Below are 25,221 nucleotides of genomic sequence, written 5' to 3' on the forward strand. Positions count from 1 at the left end.
ACTCCCTTTTCAACGTACATACCGACAAAAAACGAATGGATTTGTCTCGTGAGGAAATTTTAGTGATTTTTGCCCTTTGAACGTACCGACGAAACCGGAATTGTTTGACCTCAATTTTTGGGTTTTTACCGCGTCACAGGGTATTGAAAAGGTCAATTTGAGTGGTTTTAGGACGGATAGTTGACCTGGAGCTTTCCGGGGTCCTAAGCGAAGTATGTAGACCGAAGTCCCAAACTTAACAAAGTCCCTGGCACCTGCTCGATAAGTTTAAGTACGAAGTCCGCGTCACTGGCCACTGCACCAGATCAGGAGCGCAGATGTCATTCTTGAACGCATCTGTCGGCATCTGTTCATTAATTTGACAACTATTGCAATTTGCCATTATGTTCAAATTCATCGGGAAACTCCCCACCAGCTTTCCCTAAAAAGCATTCAATTTTTTGCACCAGACTTGCACCAAGGTAAGTCAGCTTCTGCTCATCGTGAAATTTCCATCGGTGCTTCGTCAGTCTACCTTCATCAATCACTCAACAATATTGCATGTGAGTCTTCCATCTTTTTTGATTGGCACTTTCGTACAGACCGTCCGAGGGTTGACTGTAGATTATCACAAGCTAAGTTTGACGGTGATTTGGCTGTACCTTGTGGCTCAGATTGGTTATAATCTTCTCAACTCTGATTGCAATAGAACACAAGTTACGCTTCATAGGATTCCTCATTGGCTTGGAGTCAGCTTTTCGAGGATGTCTAAAAGGATTTTCGAGTGCGTACTGCTTCTACCCTCCTTGATTGATGAATGAATTTGACCGACATATCTGATATCCAATCAATCTGTTTCAAGGGTCTTCCTCGTCGTTTGCGGTCTCCTGAACGGAGCATTAGCAGTGGCTGAGATTGGACTGACGATCAAAGCGTTTTCGATTCTTAATGAGCGGAAAAAACTAGTCTCCTCAAAGCTTCCGGGCGGTAAACTTTTCGCAAAACCCATCCTTTCTGTCGGAATTGCCCTGATCGTGGTTTCATTAGTTGCATTGGTCGCATCAGTTGAGTGCCATATCTTGTCATCCTTGAGATCTTCACTTGTACCATCTGCCTGATTCCGCCATATCAGATCTTCACTAGCACTATTCGATTTACTCAGCGCTCCAAGAAGTGGGTATCTCTATCATTTGGAGTCGCAGCTTTTGTTTTCCTGCCTGTCTTGATAGCAGGAACAGTGATTGGTGCATCATGGCACGCTGCTGTTACCGCGAGATTACCCCAGACATTAGTGGATCAGTTGGTCGCAGCTAGTGGTATAAGCCTCTACTACCATGACTATAACGCTGTGATCGGCCTAATTGTAGTTGGCTGGGTGCTATTCACTGGCTTGGTTCTAGCGTAAGGAATTTGCTCCTTCACCTGATATATATACAACCTAAATCACGAAATGACCATTGATAAAAATGTAACTCGGCACGGATGGTAGTTCGGTCCTCGAAAAGAAGGAATTCGCCGAAGCAGAAAAAACCCAGCAAGTGTCAGTCTCAGCATCCAAAGAGAAGAATGCACACAACGACCACGAAGAAGGTTTTTGAGGCACATCATATTCGATCATGTTTGATACTTAAGGTAGGTTTGGAAGAGCCATGTAGACTTGACTGGCTGACCAGTTCATTCTTTGCCAGTAATTTGATTTTTGTCTTTGTTTTTCGTCGCAGTCTGTGTAGTCGAAACCTCACTGCGTTTATGCATCTCAGTGCAATGAAATTTCTTTTGCTTCATTTGTTTTGTATGGTGTGATGTTATTGTGATACTTCGTTGCGTTGAGCCTATGTTGCGTTGAGCTTATGTTGTTGTGTTTGAGATATAGCACTTTCAGTAATCTTTTTTCTTTCTGCCCGTGAGGTATTGATCTGAAGTGACAATCGTTATCTGGATATATTTTGTCCTGTTTGCCTCATTTATTTTGAGCGTTGTTGCCTTTCGATAGTGGGGAAGATGAACTTGTCTGCTTTGCTTTGGGTTCCGCTCATCAAACTGTCGTCTTAACTTCAAAGACACTTCTAGAGTGACTTGGATTCTGCTTCGTAGTATTGGGGCTTTCACCTGTGCGATAGCTACAAAGCAGATGTTGTTATCCACTAGGGAGTTTTGATTTACCGTACAATCAAGAATAAAAAAGATACGCCCCGGTATCTCTAACCTCATCAAAGGGTGCAGCGGAAAACCAGAGTATTTGAGAAGCAAGAAAGATGCTTGACATGTAAGTGAGTGCTGGGCAATCGGAATGCGCTTCAAGTGTGGATGGTGGCAAGAAATCTACACACCAAACATTGCCATCTCATACCACAAATCTTGGGAGTTTCCCTTTATTACTGATAGACTTTCTTGCTTGCGGAACGTCGTGGCTAGTATATCAATGACTTTGACTTCGAGAGCAGTGCCAAGCAATATATCAGAGCAGCTGATGTCTGAATAACGGGTCAAGATCAAAAAGCATAAATTTAAATGGATGAATATTGAACCAGAGGGGGTAAATAAAAAAAGATTAAAAAGAGACAAAAAATATATAAAAACAAAAAGAGCAAATCAAAAATGGGAGATGGAGAGTATACGTGGATATATCTCTCAGGTCACCTGGACAAAGCCTGAAACGTAAAATTGGTATGTACATAAGAAAATGAAATAAGAAGAGGCAAACTGATAAACTTCACTGAAGAATTAAGCTGAACATAATTAAAACTGATGAACTACAGATACCAAACGTTCCAAGGCATTGGGGGACGCCCTAAATTGCTAATTTCCTTTGTTTATTTGTATCTTAAGACTTGATTATACTGCGTGCCCCCCTAGGCCTTGATGTGCAGGTACAACCACCGATCTTTTCGATCCCGTTTGCATTCCTTTCATTTGATTTGCTCCGTGTAGAGCTTTAGCCTCAAACCCAAAGCTTTAAAACCAATTTAGTCAGCCATGCGATGACCAATGCAAATTGGATTTTGAAGACAAACCTGATGATCAAGATGATCCAAAGGAACCAACTCATGAGTGTGTAAGCAGTCACGACGTTGATTTCAGTGTAATCAGCTGTGATTGGACTCGTGCTGATCAGTCTGTAGATGAGACCTGGATTGATGAGAGGTGAAGCGTTGATATACGGATGGTGAGTGGTTATGATGACAGTGAGGGCGATAGCAACGGCAAGGGCGCCTAGCATGGCTACGGCTGTTAAGAGAAACATGAATGCAGAGATGAATCCGGCAGAACCCGCACAGACGACTACCGAAGATGCCAACTGTTCAGACGACAATGAATTTGCAAAGATATCATACGTGAGTATTAATGATTAGGAGAGCTTGCAAAACTATCATTCACGTCCAGATAATAACAGGTTTCACTTACGCTGATGAGGGATGCAAATCCAGCAACCGCAACTAGCGCGCCTGTCACGGCGATAAGATCATACGCGTCTAGTTCGATTCCATTGGGGACTGCCCTTTCGAAGTATTCCCTGGCGTCGCGCAATATTCTCCACCCTCGAGCAGAGAGAATGAAGATGACCACTGAGATACAGATAGTAAGGAACATCAAAAACACACGAAGACTGCAAGTAAAAGAGTGAGTGAGATGAATGTTGATGATTTGAAGTCAGCAATGATTGAAGAGAGGCATGTTGATGAAATGATGCTTACTTCCTGTCGGGAGTTTGAGACATTTTGATATAGCTTGAATATATGGAAGTTGGTATTGACAATTATATAGTAAGAATGGGGTAATGGTATAGAATACGAATGGATGAATGATGCGGAAGTGGCCTGGAGGAGAGGAAGGGTACTTAAGCAAATTTGTGTAGCCTATCTTTGGGGGAATAAGATGCGAGAACAAACACGCAGCTGGCGTGGGTTCAGTAACTGAACAGCCCAAGTCAGTATGCCATGATAGTTTGATTACTTCAACCAGGAGCGAGGAGACACATCGCCGTGGCCTTTGCCAGCAGGTATGGATAAGATCTTGAACTCGGAACGCTGCATTGGCCTACAAATTTCTGAGCTGTTGCAACTGGTCTTGGGATTATGAAATACTTGATAGCTTTCGACAAAGCAAAGGTGGTGCTCATCCCACTTGCGATTATGCCAACACCGTTCAAGCCAAACGCTGCAATTTGCGACTTGCCGGAGCCCCAAAACCCTGAGACTAAGAATTAATACATTTGACTGAGTCTAACTAGGCGGAAACGGTGTGTATGGACAGGCGGCAACCAAGAATGAAAGTGAAAGAAGCCTGGTTGGGTGACACGTTAACAAGCTCGCTGAGGTAGCAAAATGTTGACTTCGAAGTTCGGTCTAGAACCAAGTAATACTCATCCTTCAAAGGTCATCATTGTCGCCACGCGATTTTGGACTTCGTCCACAGTTGACCATGGATATTACAAACCATACCTATTATGGACACATAACTTTGTAATCACAACCGATCTCTGACTCCATCATAATGACAAAAAAATCAAAAGGGATGACTAGTATGTACAAGACTAGCACAATAATTAAAAAGTAAAATAAGGAACCAATATCACTATGAAACACCGGAGCAAAGTAAAAGTAAAAAGCTGATTCCTTCTTGCTCGAGGAAAAAATGCAAGAAATGTCCATGGAGGGAAGTAACTTCATAGGAAAGAAATCACAAAAAGAGTAAAATTATAAAGTAGAAACAGGTACTGAATGGATGGCGTGCCCAGGAGCTACACGTCACAGCAACAAATCATATTGCCGCGGACTCTTCATTGCTCATGAACAAACTATACTCCTTATCCTGAACCATTCCTGTCCCTATTTCTCGTTATTATTTCCACAATTTATTTCTTTACTCATCATCCCTTCATTCTTGTAATAATTAATTACCATAACCCATTTTATAATCTTAACTGATATTTCAATCTTTGTCCTCCCACCCTCCCTCCAGACAGTTTCAGTACAGGTATATATGTATCACATGAAGAACTACAAGGAGGTAAAGCCAAGACATCTTTTAAAGCTCTCAGTAGGGAACTTCCCAGAGAGTTCCGTAGAACACTCCCGGAAAGGAATGCCTGTTGTGAAACTCCTCCGCAATCAGGTCTTGTGGTGAAGAGAGTTTTGAAGAAACTATCCTTAGGCGCAAAGACCTCACCTAGATGATACCTAGGCAAGGGAGGAACAGTCTTTTATAAAATGAATAGCTGTTATAAAATTGAATGGAATTGAAATGGAAAACAATGAAAGCTGATTGATGAAAGGGAGGAGTGTGAAGGAGATAATGGATGTTGTCAAAAGGGTGTGGAGTAAAGTCAAAAATTTGATCGAGTTTGGCAAAGTCCAAGCAACAGAGGGGGGCAAAAAGATTTTTTGTCTGATAAAAAGCCAGTCCAATATATCATTATATGTGATTTATTTTATTGATCATTTGTTGTTGCCAAACATCACCTCCTTTTCATGAGCCATGAAAGATTTTGAAGGAAAAAAGAAAGGCAACAAATCCCCATAACAACTTTGAATGATACCTAGCATCACATACACACAATATATTGTTCTTGCTTATCATCCCTTTCCTTCATTCAATATGTGTACTTTTTTCTTCAATTTATCTAATCTCTATGCTCTTGTACATACCTGTTGTAAAAGTGTTCCAGCTGTTTACAGATCTGTGTCATGGTTGCTGATTCTTTTGAAACTTGTTCTCAAACAACACTCAAATACAGAACATACAGACCTGTATTTGTGGTTTGGGACACAGAGCTGTGACTACCAGTGGCTCAGGTCAACCTGCCCCAGTCTCCTCGATAGCAGATGTATTGTCTATAGGAATCTTTGATTCCTTTATCAATCCAAAACAACACTTATATCAGTCAGTAATCAAGAATGGAGGTATAATCCGGAGTGAGAAGATGATATAGAGTGTTGTAAGAAAAAGCTTTCAATAATGAATAATAAATTTCTTAATCAAATAACAAATGAAACTAAACATAACAATAAACAACAAGGTCATACCTTTATCAATCCAAAACAACACTTATATCAGTCAGTAATCAAGAATGGAGGTATAATCCGGAGTGAGAAGATGATATAGAGTGTTGTAAGAAAAAGCTTTCAATAATGAATAATGAAAGAGAAAGAAAGCTTTTTCCCAACCGGATGATTTGATAAACTATAATGAGTGATACATCATGTTATTAGGTTTGAGACATACAAAGTTCGTGAGTAATGTAACAGAACATAATTCATAGCACATGTTAATTCATAAGTAAATAAGACATAAAGAAAACAAAACCAGAAACCATTAATATGAATGTAATTTGTTCCAACAGCCCCCCCTGCTCACTAACTTTCATTTCACTAATAACTAATTGATCATAACTTGAAATTAATATATTTGCACCTACGGCCTTCGTCAACACGTCTGCAGGCATTTCTTTTGTTGAAACATGAGAAACTGAGATTCTTCCTTCACGTGTCAATTCTCTGATACAATGATGTCTAATATCGATGTGTTTGGATTTATTATTGACGGACGCTTCATGACACAAAAAAACAGCACCCTGATTGTCGTTGGAAAGAGGTAATTTTATCAGGACATTGATTGATTCTTCCTCACATAAGTGTTCAATTAACCGACAGAGCCATAGCCCGTGTTTTGCACAATCACCAATCACTAAATATTCGGCTTCTGTTGTGGATAGAGTTACACAGTGTTGGCGACGGCTCTTCCAGGATACGAGGGAACCATGAACATAAAATACAAATCCTGTCGTAGAACAACGAGTATCAACATCACCAGCATAATCCGCATCCGCGTACCCCTCTATCAACAGATTTTGAGCTCTCTTAGTGCCGAATTGAATACTGTAGGCTTGAGTTCGTTTGATATATCGTAGGAGATGTTTCACAGCTGCCCAGTGTGACGCATTGTGCCGTGAGTTGAATCGGGCTAAGTAACTGACAGCAAATGATATGTCGGGTCTTGTTTGTACTGACAGGAAGTTCAGCATACCGACAGCTGCCCAATAGGGTTCAATTTCAGTGGATTCTTCTTGCGTCGGAGTAACAAGTTTGACATTTTGAGGGAGTGGAGTTTTCACGCCGTTGCAGTCAGACATTCCAAACCGGTCAAGAATAGCATCAACATAATGAGATTGGTCAAGGGTTATGGTTTGGCGTTCTCTGTCTCGAGTGATGTGAATGCCAAGGTGTAGGGTGGGAGCTTCGTTCCAACGAAACTTGTAGAATTGCTTTAGATTTTCTCTGAATGAACGTAGAAATGACTTGTCATTGGAAAAAGTCATGCCATCATCGACATGCATTGGGATATGGATAAATGATGATCCTTTCCGTAGTGTGTATAGCGAATTGTCGACAGGGCATACCTTGAATCCAAGCTTCTTGAGTTTGTTATCAAGGTCCTCATTGAACTCACGATGAGCTTGACATGTTCCATAGAGTGACCTGTCAAGTTCCATCACATGGCTGGGTTTGGAAGTGTCGCGAAATCCTGTGACCTGTCGGACATAGACTCGATGTTTCATGTTGCCATTCAAGAACACAGTTTCAATGTCGAATTGCTCCATTTCCAAATCTTCCTTAGCGGCAAGTGCGTACAATGTTCTGAGAGTGTCGGTGAGACCAACTGATGCATAGGTTGAGTCAAAATCAATACCTTTTATCTGGTGGTTGCCACCCGCAACCCACCTTGCCTTGTATTTCACTATTCGACCAAATTCATCCCTCTTGCGCTTCAGTCGCCACATACCAGGAAGGACATTGGCATCGGGAGGTGGTTCAACTAGGCGTCCAACTTCATGTACCTGAAGAGACATAAATTCTTTGGCCATTGCAGCAATCCAGTCTTCGCGATTTGGACCTTTCATTGCCCGTGAATAGGATGGTTCGTCTTCCTCAACACCGTCATCTGCTTCAGTATGGAGGCATTGGTTCAGTTCTGCAACAGTGTGATATCCAACAAAGTCGCCGAGCCTTTCGACAGGTTGAGTATTTCGTTGGGATCGACGAGGTGCGGTGGGAACGGGTTGAGGGAGTTGAAGGTCATGCGGTACATCTAGGAAATTCCTGAGTGATTCGGAGTTAGAGGTGGAGTAGCAGGGAGTTTCCCAGACTTCATCCCACATCGGGTCATTCAGAATGGTCAGCTCCTCGGAAGAGGTTTTGTCAAGGTTTCGTAGAGGAAGATTTGTTTCATCAAACACCACGTCATTGGATATGAGTATGCGAGAAGTCTTTGGATCCCATAGTCTGTACGCGTTTGAATACTTCTCGTATCCAACCATTACTGATCTGATGGACACCTCCAACAAATTTGAATCGCATTGTGGCATGCGCGCTCAGGTCGCGTTTTGAGATGCGATTTCAGATCGCATATGTGACATGCGATGAAGAGCCTGTGCGATGTGAGATCGCACAGGTTTCATGCGATCCAACTTGTGAAATCGCATCCTTTTGTGCGATTTGACTCAGATGCGATTTAAGATCGCATCAACTCAGCCCGATCTAATCCTCAAGCGAATCAATATCGCATCGGCTCAATGTGACTGAACCGCTCAGGCGATTCAAGATCGCATCAATCAAATGCGACTCAAATGCGCAGGCGATTCAACCCATGGAATCGCACCAAAAAAATCCGAACAAATTGTTTCATCGCTCCACTTAGATGTGATCCAACCTCGCCTCGTTTCATGCGATTCTACCCCAGATGTATTATCGCATCCTCCCATCCGATTCAATCCCACTTGCTTTTCATGTAGGAATTGCAGAATTTTTTTGAAAATTAAGCAAAAAAAACTTGAAACACCCTAAACCACCCAAGAAATAGCAAAAAGTGATAGATATCTGAGGACTTGATTTGTTCAGATAACAAATAATAAATGTGAACTTCACAAAAAGTTCACAATGAAATGTGAATTTTAGATGAAGTTCACAAAAAAATGTGAACTTCAGAAAAGGTTCACAAAAAGGGGTGAACTTCAGAAAAGGTTTACAAGAAAATGTGAACTTTGTATGAAGTTCACAAAAACATTACAATTTTCTGTGGACTTTTTCTGAAGTTCACATCTCATTGTAAACCTTCATTGTGAACTTTGAAAACAGTTCACAGTAAAATGTGAACCTTGGATGGAGTTCACGAAAAAATGTGAACTTTGGATGCAGTTCAAATGTCATTGTAAACTTCCATTTTGAACTGTTTATGGAGTTTACATTCTTTTGTGCACTGTGAAAAAAGTTCACAATCAAATGTGAACTTTATCAAAATTTTGTTGATATTTTGAAAAAGGTTTATTGATTTCATTAAATTTAAATGACACATATTTTATGTAGACACAAATTGGGTTGGCGTAGAACTACGGAAAAAACACCAACTTTCTAAACCACCTAAGAAACAGCAAAATGCAATAGAAATCTGAGGACTTCATTTGTTCAGATAACAAACCATAAATGTGAACTTTAGATGAAGTTCACATTTTTGTAAACTTCATCTAAAGCTCAGATTTCATTGTGAACTTTAGATGAACTTCACAAAGAAATATGAACTTCCAATGGTTCATATTTTATGTATAATACAAATTGTACGCATATATTATGTATAATACAAATTGCACATATATTTCATGTATGATACAAATTGTACACATATCTTTTTCATGTATAATACAAATTGTACGCATATTTTATGTATAATACAAATTGTATGTGTATTTTATATAATACAAATTTTTGTAGCATACAAGTACGTAAAGAGAAAATGAAATGAGATGAGGTTCACAACATAATGTGAACTTCAGTCTCAGATGAAGTTCACAAAAATATGTGAACTTTAGATGAAGTTCACAATTAAATGTGAACTTCACCACAACTTCACAATACAATGTGAAGTATAAATGCAGTTTACATAAATATGTGAACTTCAGGTCTACGCTAACCCAATTTGTGTCTACCTTTTTCAAAATGTAATTTTTTTTTTGATAAAGTTCACATTTGATTGTGAACTTTTTTCAAAGTGCACAAAAGAATGTAAACTCCATAAACAGTTCAAAATGAAAGTTTACAATGACATTTGAACTTCATCCAAAGCTCACATTTTTTTGTGAACTTCATTTAAAATTCACATTTCATTGTGAACTTTTTGTGAAGTTCACATTTATTATTTGTTATCTGAACAAATCAAGTCCTCAGATTTCTATTGCTTTTTGCTATTTCTTGGGAGGTTTACATTAGGGTGTTTCAAGTTTTTTTTGCGTAATTTTCAAAAAATTAGGGGGGCTCAGGTCAAATCTTTTTACTACTTTACCTGTAAAACACTTTTCCCAATTGCATAATAATATTACAACATCCCAGATTTTTATGAGCAGTAAATTTACGCAAATTTGCGTAAAGTTAACTTGGCGTAACTTTACTGCTTAGAAGGAGATCTGAAAGAAATTTTTAAGGTTCTTTTTATGAATTGGGAAAAGTTTTACAGCACTGTATTGTAAAACACTTTCCCCATTTTTCAAGAAAAGGCCGCAAATATTTGAGCATGACAGAAAATCTGAGCTCATATTTTTTTGTGAATCTCATCTGAGGTTCACATCGTCTTGTGAATCTTTTTTGAACTTCACATTTTTTCTCTCTTTTCAGAAAAATTAAGTCCTCAGATTCACATGTATATTAAGTCCCAGAAAAATGTGTATTACATGAGAATAGTGATGATGATCAAGACAAGATATGAGATGTACACTAGGAAAAAAATCAAAGCATGTAAAGAATCAAGTTATATAAATGCTATAATAATAGCATGATCCACTACCAGCCGTTTGATAGAGTATAGCTCAAACACTGATAACAAAAAACCAGACTCTCATCCCCTCGTGTTTTCAATCTAGTAGTCCAGACACACCCTGCAACGCTGCCGGCTTCATTTTGAGGGCCTTGCGTTCTTTAGTGTTGAGGCTTGCAACCCATCTGGAATCATAGCAATCACTAGGAAGACCTAGTGGCCATTTCGAGGAGCCTACAACCGGCGCGGTTTGAGATGTATTGCGCTTCCCTGGTTTTCTTCCAGGGCGTCTAGGAATTTCTTCTTGTCTCAATTGACGATAAGCGTTGTCGATGTACTCAACTAAGCCAGTTCCTAGTCGGCTCCGCCATAGCGGAATATCTCGCACCCGATCCTCTTCCACAACTTCGTCATCAGATTCGTCAGACGAACAGTACCGGCGATCCAGGAAAAGATCCTGGTAAACATTCAGATCCTCGTACTTCAGACAAGTTTCATGACGTCTCTCTGCGAGCTGCGAGTACCACCATAATCTTAGTCTTATGATGATGATCATGAACACAAGAAAACAGGACGTACATTATTGGCTCGCTTGGCTCGGCGGTCTTCCTTCATGTGTTTTTCTAGATTACTGTTATCTTTCAAAAAAATACGTTTGTTGTTGATCCGATACTTCAAATGAGTCACCATTAGCACCCTGATTCTGTCAACATCAAGCTCTGCACGATCCAATCGGAATAAGTCCTCATACTCCATACCATCCATTGCACAGTTAAACATGTCTAAGCAAAACTCCAAGGTCCTTCGGTTCCATTCTTCGGCTTTTGTGTCATTTCGTGCAGAGCTCAAACCAACGTAAGGGATTCCGTATTGTCTAAGTCTTTGCTCGCAGCGATTTCGAAAGCCCTCGCCCATCTCGTCATCATCAGCCCATTCTTGTGAGAGCTGATTAGCTCTGAGGATGTATGGAGCTGATAGACCAAGGGGTGCGGTTCCATCAGGAAGTTCTGGTAAATTCTCCAAATCTTCACGAGTCGGAGATCTGGGGAAGGATTTTTTTTCCCGGTTAACTCCCGCAAGGTATCGAAAATGCTGCTGGATAGCTTTAGACTTTTACAACCAGACACAATTTTAGCTCATTCAAGTACAGCCTTATTTCAATCCACCGGTGTTCAAATCAATGAGCTTACTGAATTTTGATCATCATCCTTGTTCTCTGGGGTCATTGTGTCCCTTTGTTTCCTTAAAGTTGCTGTGAGCTTATTTTGTGAGCTTTTGGAAGGTCGCACCCATAACTTTGGTTTGGAACTTGGGTTGATGTGACTCGTTTGTTGAACCGGGGTGACAGGAATATCAGCAGGTGTAGATCTATTGATGGATGTCAATGAAGGATGGGAGTTTGAAATCTATACAGGATACGTTAGTAGCAGGTTCAACTCTATCTCAGTATAACATCATTGTCCTCTGTATAATTCATACTCCTGATATTCCCTGAAGGGGGCAAGGAACGTACCCTTGGTTCAGAGAATGCATTTGTATGTTGCCGATTTGGTGTTGCACGTCTCCTGTCCATGTTTGCTGTCTGATTTACCCAAGATGAACTACTAGCAATCATGGAAGATTGAGACTGATTAAAGCAGTATCTGAGTCAGTAAACACATGGTCAAGAGTGTCACTGAGTTTTTAACCAACCCCTTCGCGGTCCTGTGCTTGGAAAAGCGGTCGTTGCGTCCGTGAACTGGAGTCAGATTGATCATCGACTTCCATAGAATCCACAGCCGATTTGTTTGGAATCAATTCCGTGGGGCTTCTTGTAAGAGGAGGCTGATCAATCAAACATCTCCGAGAATCATGAATATGTATAACCAGGGCCAATAAAAGATTACACCACTTACTGTGATGAGCCTGGCTGATGAGGAGCTCACATTAATTGTGGTTATTGAACATGGCTCAGACTCATTTACAACTTCATTAGAGTTCGCATCAGACCAAACCAGACTTGATCCAGTTGAATTCGGGCTCGACAAAGTCTAATTTAGCGCACATGTGAGAAAAGCACCAACTATCCAAATAAAAATGACGGTAAGCTGTTGAGAAATATGACCTACTGAGATTGGCATGGCTGATGGGGATGCGGGAGTTTCCAACCTTCTCGGAAAGTTCTGAATGGAAACACGGATCATGAATTCAGCTGATATGGAAATATCTGATACATAATTCTTCACCTACACAGTTGTTTTCTCTATTCTCAAAACTTATCATTCTTCCATCAAATTTTTCTTGCTGGCACATCATCTGCTGATATGAATGGTCCAATCTGTTTAGGCCAAGTTGAAATCTCTCTTCAAATTCTTTCTGTGTTTTTGTGATTGCCTGTGAAATTAGAATGAAAAATTTGAGCTTTACTGTGCAAAGTATCCAGCATTGTTGAGACCGACCTCCAGTGTCTGTGATAATCTTGACTGCGTTAAAATTAAGCTCTGTGTTTGATGGGATTTTCAGTGAACCTACAAACTCATCTTCATGAAAGGAAACACAAGCATACCTTTATTTCTGACTCGTGTTTAGTTATGGAGCCCTTGGATAGGCTCAGTTCTGATTGAGAGCTACCTGCGCTTGGGAGGTCGGGGATGCTGTTGACGCGACTTTCAAGCTTTGATATACTCTCTGTCAGGGATAGTCTTTTGTGCTCAAAATTGTCTACTTGCTCTTCTGAATACTGTAGCTTTTTACCAAAGCTGACTTCATTGAGTTTCACCTGTTCCTCAAGGGATCTTATTGCTTTCTGCTGCATATTGTAAGATTTTGCAAGATCTTCGTTTATTCTAGAGCATTCCTGTTATACCCGAGAGAGCTTTTCAATTCTAGGAATCCCATATCAGGAGTCATTGATGACTAACATTGATTTTTTCGAGGCAGGTTTTTTCGGTCAAACTTGTGGCCTGGCATAAGCAAAAATTGAGCAAGTTTAACTAAGTAAGCTATCCTATCTTAAATAGGCATCATGGATAGAGGGAAAAAACAAACGGTTCTGTTGGACTGAATTTGTGTATGTAAAACTTCTTCCACCTTTTTAATTTCTCCGGAGCAGTGAAGGTGGGAATTATCAAACTTCTGCTGAAACAAATGGAGCTCTTTGTTTAGTCGGACCTGATCATCTTTTAACTGCTGGTTGCAGGAATCCAAGCGTTGCATCTCGCTTTGCATAGACTTGATTTGTTCTTCAGAGTACTGGCGGTCATTCAAGACCTTGGACTGGACCAATTTGAAGTCGTTGTTTAGTCGTATCTGATCATTTTTCAACTGCAGGTTGCAAGAACCCAAGCGTTTCAACTCGCCTTGTGTTGCTAACTCGTCCTGATAAGATGTATGCGTTTTCATCAGAAGGGCTCCAAGCTTTCACAGTTTCATTTAAAGTCTTACAGTTTGTCGCTCATCCACCTTGAATTCCATTGCATCAAGTCTAGCATCCAATACATTTAGGGTCTGGTGTTTACCAAACACACAGAGTTTAGTTATCATATGAGCAGCACATATTTCTTGAAGAATGAGAGTTCAAAACTTACCGAGCCTTGCTCGTTAATCTGAGAGGTCACCACTCCAACATCATCACACAGGTTAGAAACAGTTCCTTTCATGCTGCTCAGCTGACTTTCTATATTTGTGAGTGAGTTCAGCCGATCTTCCAGTTTTTTCTCCTGCCCAGTCCACAAACAAACATCATGATATCGTAAGGATTTGACATGAAATGACAGATTCAACAGAAACACACAACTATACCAGTATTGTTGATATGTTCCTGTAAAGCAATGGGACTTCTTAACAACTCGGAAAACTTCTCCTCGTGCGAGCTGAACAAGGTGCGAAGATTCTGTGCCGTAATGAGGTGACATGGCAAGTTTCATATCAATAATAGCTCACGCCAATCGAATAGGCAGGGTGTTGAAGTATTACGAACTGTGACTTCTGTTCTGTCAGGCTGAAAACCAATATATGCGTAAATCAAGAGGGGAAGAAGGGAATAGCGTAGATTTTTCATGAGAACGAACCAATGATTCAAGTTGGGCTTTGTGTTGCATATATGACATTTCGAATTTGGCCTAGTAACACAATACATATGAGGTTATTTCTCGATGTCATCAATTAAGTCACAAAGAGAGATACAAGATGTTTACTTCTAAGTCATCAATGCTTTGTCGTAGAGCCTCTGTACTCTCGTGGACGTTTTGAATCTGGCTAATCATAACCTACAAAGCATGTTTGTCAGATTGACTCAAATGCATGAATATCAAGGCAGTCAACTTGCTCACCTTGAGATCGTTTAAGGCCTGTAGCGAATCGAGCTTTGAATTGTTTGGGTTTTCCATGCTGGGTTTAGGATTTGGACGTAGTAAAGTGCACTTAGATCTGAAGGATATGGCGAGGGAAGTTATAACAAGCAATAAAATCACAAGGATATATTTTGTTTGATCTGAAAAAGGTAGGGGTATCAATAAACTATGGATGAAAATGATCTTACGGATTTTGATTGATCAATCTGGGATCTTGGGATGCTTCAACGGTCAAATCAATCCAGTCACATGATGCGGGTACCTTGAGCTAAGCGCAAAGCCCTTTGTATCTGAGATCAACATCACCCTTATACAGAAACAAAGGAAGACACTACTATGTAGCCCCAAGGGGAGTTGAACTTATGCCGACTCTGAATGTTTAGGTAATTAAGGGGGTGGACCTAAGCTTCACCTACGACTCACATTGACAAAGAACCTGAGCGCCTTTACCAATTCTTGATTTCAGCTTTTTCTTTGTCTTTCTCAGCTCAAGAAAGAATTGAACCAACAACAGAGACAAATAGTATTTCCCCCTGATTCACATCAACACAGAGGTAGACAAATACGCGGTTGCATATTGAAGCGTGATCTTCATCCTGAAAAGTGCGAACCAAAAATACACCTTCAATACATAGTTTCTTGGGCAAAAATTGTCTTAGCTATCATGAACAAACCAACCACCTCCAGTGAAATACCTCTAATTGAAAAAATTCTTCAAAAAATACAAGACGTGGAGGCGGCATTCAAGTCGGAACACTTTGGTGGGCAGTACTTCTTGCATATTTTCACTGACTGCTTCCACATGACAAGCCATTGATTGTTCTGGTTCCTATCTCAGATGATACATCACAGCTGAAATGCCCTGCAGACAACACGTCTCTTCATGAACTCAAAGCCATTCAAAATCAAACTTCAATATCATGTTCTGAAGAAATGCATAAATCAGTAATGCCTAACGGTGCGTAGACGAATTTTCAGTAGAACCACACGCTTGATTTCTCTCCATTCTGAGAACCTCGAATGTTATATGTAGAGAACCCAGTCCATTTGGACCAAAGAAATATAGCTCGTCAAACCATTCAGTCATCTTTACCCAAAAGCTGTGAAAGAGAGAATCAACACCATGGTAAGTTGTTCAAGAAGCTGTGGATTGATGGGTCAAAAGCTGATATCAGCTTCAGTCAGATCTAGTGTTTACACGATTCCGCTGCTTGTTTTGCTTGTTGGTGGAGCTATGTTTGCTTACCATCAGCTTACCACTTCGTATGAATTTGAACAAACAGGTATTTACATTGATATGATCTAGGAATCTGAGCAAAGGAGAGTTCTATGGGTCTCTAGGACTTTGTATTCTATCTAATTTTCTGGCTTACTACTTTATTGTGTCAATTTCAAGAGCTTAAAGTTGTATGAATGTTCAAAAGACTACACCTGGCTAGGCCTAACCCGCCTAGTACTGAAACCAAATTATCAAGAGTCGCCTTGTACACAAAGAGTCTACCAGAACTCACCTTTTAATTCAATGTGATTTAGTTTTGTGGGGATCTCATGAAAGTCTTCAGCTTGTACAGCGCCCCCAACTTCGGCAAAAGCAATTTCAGCCCCATAGGAGTTTTAAACGGTGTGGGAGGATTTTACACAGGGAGGTTCACACCGACCATCCCGGTGTAAAGTGGATCCAGTCTAACCTAACTAAGTCCCTCTCGGCGAGCGAGCCTGCTCGCTCGCCGAGAGGGACTTAGTTAGGTTAGGGTGTAAGAAATCCCAGCGTAAAAGTCAAGACTGACCTCCAAAAGTTGAATTTTACACAGACTCCATTTACACCGAGATTACCTGTGTAAAATTGCTCTGTGTGAGATTGCATCCCAGCACCTAGAAAGCACAATTTTGCAGAGCCTTGAAAAAAATTTAATGCAGACTTTCAAAAAATAGAAAAAAGTTAGAAAAATAAAAGACAAAAGATAATAAACAAATAATGTTGCCAAAGTACAGAAAATTCCAATGAATAGTCTGATATATGATTTCTAAGCCTCTGCCACCGTAGCTACATTTCATCAAACTTAGGACTTTTAACAATATGAATATAGAATGCCAGGCTTGACTGGTGAAATTTTGAGTGGCCTCGTCACGACAAAATCGACTATAACTTGTTGGTATCATTGATTTGGAAGAAAATTGAATAGATCAAGCAATTTGAGACCAAAACCTCCACTGCACACTGATACTCCAAAAGTCCTACATATTGTATTCCTTAGAGGGCCTTCATCCACCTGATTCAAATTCTTGTGATATTTGTGTGTCGTTGAGAAATGTACACTAATTGTTCATTAGCAGCCTCTCTGGCCTATCATTCTTTGGACATTTTGTTGAGTTCATTCTTCCACATTGATGGCGGGGAAAGACCAAGCTTGTCACACCAGTGACTACATTGGTGCATCCTGATGAAAGATCTGAGCCCAGCAAAATTCGTATTTCCACTGCCCCGGGATTTGCTGTCGAAAAAAAAGACTTGAGCTTTTGGTAGATGAAATAGACTTAAACCAGATGTGCTTACTCCAGATCAATCATCACTGGGTCTGTTAAAATCCCCCCAACTCCTTGAAAGTCACATAGCATTGAGCGTCCTTTGTTTTGATGAAGATCCCAATGTGCCAGGGCATGAAGCACCAGGTGAAGCTCGTTGGAAGAGTCTTTCACATCAAAGTTCTGATTGCCAACAAATTTCTCGTATTTACCGATTAATTCTTCTTCAAAATACCACACCTCCTTTCCCGATTGAACCACAAAGTGGTCAACAAACTGAATCATCATGTAAAAAAACTTATGAAAAATGGCCCTGGGAATGGATGTATGGATATGTTGAGACTCACGCGTAGTTTAGCCACGAGTTCTTGCTCTGATGTTTCTAATTTTCTGCTTTCAAGTATGGTGTCCTTGAAGTTATGTAAGACACGACTTGCATAGAAGTACAGTTCAGCCTGATCCAGGTAATGTAATAAAGAAACGTCTTTAAAGAACGTTTTCTTCGCAACAACGTTATGTACTGTGTGCCTGATTCTGATTTCAGCTTTGTAGCACCTCATGAATCGTCCACAGCCAATCAAGGCGTCATTGTCCACTCGGAACATGACTGGATAAGGTCGGAAGTTTGGTTTATTTTCACCTTTCTGGAAGGTGAGCATAAGCAAGTCTCCATCTGTCCATATGGCAGATGGTCTAGGAGGAAGGAGTTCCAGTTCGATCTTGTTAGAAGCCAAACTGGCACTGTTGCTAAAGAGTTCAGCGTTCCTTGCTAAAAAAGAGGTGAGAAATAAAACATGCGATTAGCTACCCCCATTGACACTATCAAAATGTCAAGTGCTCTGGAGACTCACACTCTCCATCTATCAACAACCCATCAAGTGAATTTGCCAAACTATCAACTTGATCTGTCTCATTTGATTTGGCTCCTAAGTCCTTCTCAGGTGCCCACATATTATTTTTTTCTGTATAATCAAAACAAGAACTTGGATTAGGCAATATCGCAGTAAGAGTGGGGAGAAATGAATCAAGGAAAGGCTTGTATGCGCGCCTTTCACCTTCTCACTTGGTTCAACAGAAGCCAAGTGCTTTTTGCAGCGAGAGCAGACCTGGGATGGCAGTTTCAAAAACCGACAGCTGCACATTTTGCAGGGTACATGAGTATCAACCGAATTTGGATGTGAATTAATCCACTTGCAAGGATTGCAAATGATGGATTTGAGTGGCGAGGTTGTTCTTGCAAGGTATGGGTACTCGATTTTGCACACATCACATCTGGGCGCGGTGTTATTTGAGGGAGTCGACATAGTTTTGCTCTTTGGACTGACGATATTTGATTAACAAGACGAAGATTGATTGGATTTATGACACTGTGATAGGTAATAGAATAAAGATCAAAGATTTGTCAATATAAATTAATTTCTGGATATAAACCTGGAATTTGTACTGTTGGCTGTTTTTGGGATGGTTTGTCAACCTTTTGAGGGAAAGAAGGGGTGGTGAAATTCCTCCTTAGGCTCAACGAATGCACAAGTCAAAGTCACCAGCTGGTGACTTGTTCAGCACAGATGAAGAAGCGCTGAGGATTGTTCAGTGCTCAGCCAAATCCAGATTATACAATGGACGCCACCCTTTCAGACCCTGGAGTGAAGAACAATGGAGCCAACGCTCCCTCAGACAGTAACTAGACCTCTGAACCCAACCGGTGGAAAGTTCAAATCATAGAACTGATTGTTTTGAAAATGAGTCGGCACATTCAGTTCAAATGAGCGTCGAGGCTCAGTCTATATTCATTGCCAACAGTTGAATGTTGTCAGTCTAACCTGTAACATTGATTACTGAGCCTGTTTTAAAACAGGCTCAGTAACTATTCTTGAGTATATGAAGTAGTGATATGATGAAAAGCAAAGATATAGCAACCATCACAACAATCAAATATATACTCTGACAAAAGAGCTGATCATCTTCATCTAATAGTAACCTTCACCCCAATGGCACTGAAAAAAGGTAAGACATCAGTAGACTAATCATTATGAAAATCAGATAATGATTCTTCAAAATTTTCCTTTGAACTCAGAAATCTTGGTGAACCCAATTATGTCAGAAGTTGTACTCTCAAACAATATCCATTCACTAGTCAAGTCAGGTATGTCTCTCAAATCATTTCAATGAAGTGCATAATTCTTCCAGCTTACCAATCCATCACCAGATAACACCCGTAGAAAATCTCAAGAACAGAAGGCTACAACGGAGCAAACCTCCGTTACCCTTCCTTCCAATGACAATCTATCAACAGAAGACATCGAGGTGATTCTGGAAGCCTTGTGTAGAAGCAAAAGACTTTCAAAGGGAGCTCAAGCAAAAATGCGGTTGGGAGAATTAGCTTGGACTGCATTCAGTCTGTTATTTCTGACTAGCTGTGCAATGGAGATGATCAAGTGGGCTTGTGATAGTGTTGGTATTCTTTACAACGAATTTTCATTCCATATTCTCATTTTTTCAATTTTCCTCTCTTTGATGATTTGGGTTACAGATACCATGGACATTGTCATAGACATATTCGTGCTTTCTGATCTGATCAAGTCCTGGTTCAATGTTATTAGTCATTAGATCATTCTCCATAATACTTCATATTCATGAACCTTTTTGTACTCAAATGCATCACATTTTCTTTATTTGAACAAATATGTTGTTTTAAATTCTTAACAATAAGAACATGATTGTAAGTAAAAAATAAAACAAACAGTATAAATAAGAGAAATTGTGGCACCTGAACAATAACTACACTAGTAAATGATCAACTTGAGAAAGGATTTTGTTTTGTGAACTTCATCCATGGTTCACATTTTGTTGTGAAGTGTTTTCAAAGTTCATAACAAAAGCTTACAATGAGATGTGAACTTCAGAAAAAGTTCACATTTTCCTGTGAAACTTTTCTGAAGTCAAATGTGAACTTCATCTAAAATTCACATTTCATTGTGAACTTTTTGTGAATTTCACATTTATGATGTGTTATCTTGTCTGAACAAATGAAGTGCTCAGATTTCTATTGCTTTTTGCTATTTCTTGGATGGTTTACAATAGTTGTAAGTGGCGTTATCTACGTAGTTATATGCTACTACAACTTGTGTTATACTCAAAATACGTGTCATTTGATGAAAGAAATACACCTTTTTCAAAATGAAAATCAAATTTGGATGGAGTTCACAATTTATTGTGAAGTTTTTGTAAGGTTCACAAAAGAATATAAACTCCTTTACCAGTTCACAATGAAAGTTTACAGAAAATCTGAGCTCACATTTTTTTGTGAGCTTCATCTGAGGTTCACATTCTCTTGTGAACCTTTTCTGAACTTCACATTCATCATCTGTTTTCTAAAAAATTTAGACCTCAGACTCCTATTTCTTCTTGCTGTTACTTGATACATAGGCGCAAGTCAAGCCATGCACACCTATAGCAAGCGCCCCCCACCAATCAAAGAAAGTAGATTGCCGCATATGAAGCTATCAAAAGAGTTTGAAATAAAGATATGCAGAAGTTATTCGGTGCAATCATCTGAAACCAATCTTCAAATTGGTCTCGGCAAACTGTACATGCGCCTTCCCAGGCCGCTGGGATCCGTGAGTGCCAGTTTGAAAGGTTGCATATGGGTGAGATTCTAGTGTTTGGGAATTTTTCGCAAGTCCAAACGACCAGTAGAGCTGAGACCACCAAAGCAGCCAAAGCACCAGATACCAAGTTAGAAACTCGGCAGTTGTCTAGAGGTTGCAAAACGGATTTTGAACATTCAACATTTTATAATAAAGGTATGATAGATTACATTGACTTACAACCAAATCCCACCCTTTCCAGATGGCATGAACAAGCCTCTGAGGTTTCCTCTTTGTGGTTGCGACGGTTCTGGCATTGCTGACAATTCTCGTGCAGATTGGTATTGGCTGTTAGAATTGAAAATCAAGTCAACACAAGCTTCTTCTTGAAAATTGAGACATGAATCCTTTCACCATCAGAATCCAAACCTGGAGCATATGCGGATGCAATTCTCCTTGCTGAGAGTCTGTTAGCTGAAAGGTGGAACAGGAAAGTAAGCTTTTGCCATCCTCATCAACTAGCTTCCTGTTCAAACTGAACTCACCCGGTGGGCAATTGTCTGCGCTAGATGATCCAGTCTTGATATTCCTATTCCTCATTCTGATTGAAATTCGTGAATAGATGGCGGTTGGTGTAGTTGATTGGTGTGATCTAAAGCGAGAAGGAACTTAATTAGTGGAAGTACCATCAAAGGAAAATTTGCAAATCTTTTGGGTAAAAAATACTGAGATTCTTTAGGGTAAAATAAGACCTAAGGAAGTCCGAATCTACACAGGGTATCAGATGACAAGTCATCACCAAGGACTGAGAGACATACAAATCACACATAGTGGAACAGTTAAGTACATAGCAATTTGACTCAGAGGCCTAAAAATAGGCCCGCTAGGAGCGGCCTGAAGTATTAAACAACGAGAGGAAGAGATGGGTGGGACGAGATTCATGAGAAAATGAAGAAAATGAGAAGGTCTCAATCGTGACAATACCAAGAGGAGGTTTTTGAGACCTTTAAGGAAAGATGTTGAGTAGGAATCAAAACAATCATCACTCTATATCAAATCACTTGAGGTAAAGAGAAGGTGCTATAAAATTGTGCGATGCTATAGTTTCCAATACAAATTGATCCATAGACATATCAAAGTGCCTAATTCTTCAAATTCAACCAATTTGTGTGGAAGAGGGACTTGGTTCACGCAATAATTGATTAAACAATATCACTTATACAATCACTGATCCAAAAACCTGCTACCTTCTACTGGACAAGATGATAAGTAGATGGCACACATATACAGAAAGCATTTCTTCACAGGGAAATTGACTTCAACATTGAACATATTTTAAACAGGGGAGTGCCCGGTGAATCAGGCAGTGAGATTAGTGGTGGGAATCAACCTGCACTGAGAATCTGAGGAAGGGGCAACGGCGGTCAAAGCAAGAAGTGAAGAGACTGTACCAAAAGGAACTAGCTTCAATTGATTTCAATCGACTGGTGTGATGTAAGAAGGCCAAATACAAAACTTCAGGGGAACTCTGGTGAGACAAAGAGTGATTTGTCTCCCGGTAGTACAAGTGCCTATATGTTCTTTCCAAGTTCCTTTAGTAGTTCACTTCCATCTCACTTGTTCCAGTCAGATAACAAGACACTACTACAATTGTTGAATTTAAACAACCAATTGTGATTTCGCTCTAAACACAAACTAACCGTAAGGCTTGAAGACATATTACAAAGGGAAAGCAGGAGAGGCCAGCTAATACAAAATATCAGTACTTGATTCAGCTGGATGATGATCCGTTGAATTTATATTAATGAGCTGACCATTAACCATGCACCTTAAGTCACATAACTCCATGAATTCTTACACGATACACACATGTATACTGTTTGTTTCCATTGTTTGAATTGATCTTGAAGATGACCTTTTTGTAGACTTCTTTTGTTGGCGTAAATTCAAAGGTCTGGGCAATTGAAGCTTTTGACGTGTCGTAGAAGCCACTAAATAAAAAAAATTCTGAGTGTTTATCTTTGTCATCCACCACACCCCAAAGCTCAAAATCTTTGGGAGCTACATCTATACTATCTTGAGCCAACTCTTTTCCAATGTGCTCAACTGTGACACCGGTGATCTTGATGGGGTCACTTAGCGCAATACCTAACTGTCCTTTTGAGCCACGGAACGCCCAGCACGCGCCAATTGAGCCGTCGCCAATCAAAACAATATCGGGTAAAGTCACTGAGGGGCGTCCACTCAGGGAGGCAAACAACGTTTTCCAGCTTCTTGAACTACTGTTGAGACTTATTGATTCCGAGGTCAGGCTAGCAATAACTGAGCCCCCAGTTTGTATAAATGCAAAATCTCGCCGACCATCCTTGTCCTTGGTGCATATCTCCAAAGCGTCTTGCGCAACATTTTTGAAATGTTCGATCATTTGCAAGACCCGACTAATGCTTGTTATTGCGTTGATGATGATTTCTTGGGTGGAATCTTGCAATGTTGGCTTAGGAGGCTGGGATGGTAGCTGGTTGATTTGACTAGGTACTCGAAGCGTAGTTATCTCATTCCATAATCCAATGTTATGAGGGACTGTGGACAAGGCCAATATCCAAGAATCGTGAACCTCTTGAAGGTATTGAACTCGTATTTCCAGATCGGCTACTTTCTTTTCCATCTTGTGTAACTCGTTTAAGATGGGTCCAAGATTTTCTGTTTCTTGTAAACGTCGGACTTGATTCACTAATTCAATTAGTTTCTCGTCCATGATGTTCAAAGTCGTGGAATTATTTCCTGATATGTTGCCTTCTTGAATATATCGGATCTCAGCTTCTAATTCATTCACTTTCTTGTTGACAATTTGCAATCTTTCGGAATAGCCTGACTCAAAACCAGGTCAGTATACCAACAAGGAAGTAAGCTGGTATAGAACACTTACTTATGAAGACCCATAAAACAACAGCAGATAATAATATATAATACCATCGGCGTATTGATCGGGAGATCAAGAGCTTGACCATACGACCCCACCTTTTACCAACACTATGTTGACAGCTCTCTCTTTCCTCAACGTTGATGTGACTGCGGGAAGCTCGGTGCTCGGTGCTCTGGCCTGGCATGATGATCACAGTAGGCGGTGATCTAAAATTGATTTGGATTATGAAATGGAACGTTGATAGACAAAAATGTCATGGGTGTGCTTAGCCAGCAACTTCTGAGTTATTCCAGTATGATGGCTGTGGCCTTTCCCCGCAGTAGGATTACTGTATACTTAACTAAGACAGACGTAGTCCACGTCTCCTTACCCTCGCCCTGCACAATTCCAGTGAAATGAGGCCTACAGAACAGTTCTTGATTTGTGTTGCAGCCATCTTATGTAGATCATTCTGCGAATTATTGGGGAATTTTGGAGAGGGATACATCTGGATCACCTCCATATCAAATTTCACACAACTCAAGATGCGCATAAAGATGGTTTCATAGATTTCATTCTAAGCACAGAGTCTGTTTGTCATATACGCAACACGCAAACCATAATACAAGTATCAGAATGAAAAGATACTAGGAGAACTCTACCTATAAGGATCAGAATATAGCCAGATGGGAGAGAAAATAAAATAGACAATCTGACTGCTCATGATAACAAGTTAAAATGGTAATATTGGTCAGGTACAGAGATGCTCTGTGACTTATATCATACCGGATTTGTGATAGCCAAGAGGGGCTTCTCCACTTGTCCGCTCAATATGTGTTCATCAAGTGTGTTCAACAAAAGCAGGCACTGTATAGCACTTCCATCGGCCGAGTTTCTGGTAGCCTCCTGCCGTCTTTGAGCCATATCCTGTCAACAAAGTTAGTCAGCTGAAATGGATAGCGATTCATTTTTGAGAGTCACTTGTATTTACTTACAAGCCAAGATTGAGCATTGTCATGGTAGAGCTGTATCATACGCCTAATCTTCTGTAGATAGGTTGCAACTTCTCCAGTATGGTCTATTGCTGACCTGATTGATC

The 25,221-nt window shown here is 40.2% G+C and overlaps 5 protein-coding genes across 5 annotated transcripts; 1 reads left to right on the forward strand and 4 right to left on the reverse strand.

Annotated features, from left to right (window-relative positions):
- Window positions 1-317: 317 nt before the first annotated feature.
- MELLADRAFT_108540 (uncharacterized protein) lies at window positions 318-2,054 on the forward strand (the record flags this gene model as incomplete). Its single annotated transcript, XM_007412313.1, has 7 exons — window positions 318-338; window positions 450-461; window positions 582-763; window positions 842-1,043; window positions 1,112-1,380; window positions 1,469-1,519; window positions 1,973-2,054. The coding sequence occupies 7 exons, from the start codon at window positions 318-320 to the stop codon at window positions 2,052-2,054; spliced, it is 819 nt and encodes a 272-aa protein (XP_007412375.1).
- Window positions 2,055-2,814: 760 nt separating this feature from the next.
- MELLADRAFT_108541 (uncharacterized protein) lies at window positions 2,815-3,697 on the reverse strand (the record flags this gene model as incomplete). The annotated part of the gene is made up of 4 exons (XM_007412417.1): window positions 2,815-2,932; window positions 2,994-3,277; window positions 3,385-3,586; window positions 3,675-3,697. 4 exons carry the CDS (start codon window positions 3,695-3,697, stop codon window positions 2,815-2,817), a joined length of 627 nt encoding a protein of 208 aa, XP_007412479.1.
- Window positions 3,698-10,876: 7,179 nt separating this feature from the next.
- Window positions 10,877-13,573, reverse strand: MELLADRAFT_64958 (uncharacterized protein; the record flags this gene model as incomplete). The annotated part of the gene is made up of 8 exons (XM_007412416.1): window positions 10,877-11,293; window positions 11,359-11,889; window positions 11,970-12,185; window positions 12,293-12,406; window positions 12,472-12,603; window positions 12,675-12,809; window positions 13,009-13,152; window positions 13,325-13,573. The coding sequence occupies 8 exons, from the start codon at window positions 13,571-13,573 to the stop codon at window positions 10,877-10,879; spliced, it is 1,938 nt and encodes a 645-aa protein (XP_007412478.1).
- A 197-nt stretch (window positions 13,574-13,770) lies between these two features.
- Window positions 13,771-15,146, reverse strand: MELLADRAFT_64959 (uncharacterized protein; the record flags this gene model as incomplete). Its single annotated transcript, XM_007412415.1, has 6 exons — window positions 13,771-14,175; window positions 14,203-14,265; window positions 14,346-14,477; window positions 14,552-14,650; window positions 14,955-15,026; window positions 15,090-15,146. 6 exons carry the CDS (start codon window positions 15,144-15,146, stop codon window positions 13,771-13,773), a joined length of 828 nt encoding a protein of 275 aa, XP_007412477.1.
- A 7,908-nt stretch (window positions 15,147-23,054) lies between these two features.
- Window positions 23,055-24,327, reverse strand: MELLADRAFT_89456 (uncharacterized protein; the record flags this gene model as incomplete). The annotated part of the gene is made up of 2 exons (XM_007412414.1): window positions 23,055-24,088; window positions 24,147-24,327. 2 exons carry the CDS (start codon window positions 24,325-24,327, stop codon window positions 23,055-23,057), a joined length of 1,215 nt encoding a protein of 404 aa, XP_007412476.1.
- Window positions 24,328-25,221: the final 894 nt, after the last annotated feature.

This window comes from Melampsora larici-populina (genome assembly GCF_000204055.1).
Source record: "Melampsora larici-populina 98AG31 unplaced genomic scaffold MELLAscaffold_30, whole genome shotgun sequence".
Classification (NCBI taxonomy): Eukaryota; Fungi; Basidiomycota; class Pucciniomycetes; order Pucciniales; family Melampsoraceae; genus Melampsora; species Melampsora laricis-populina.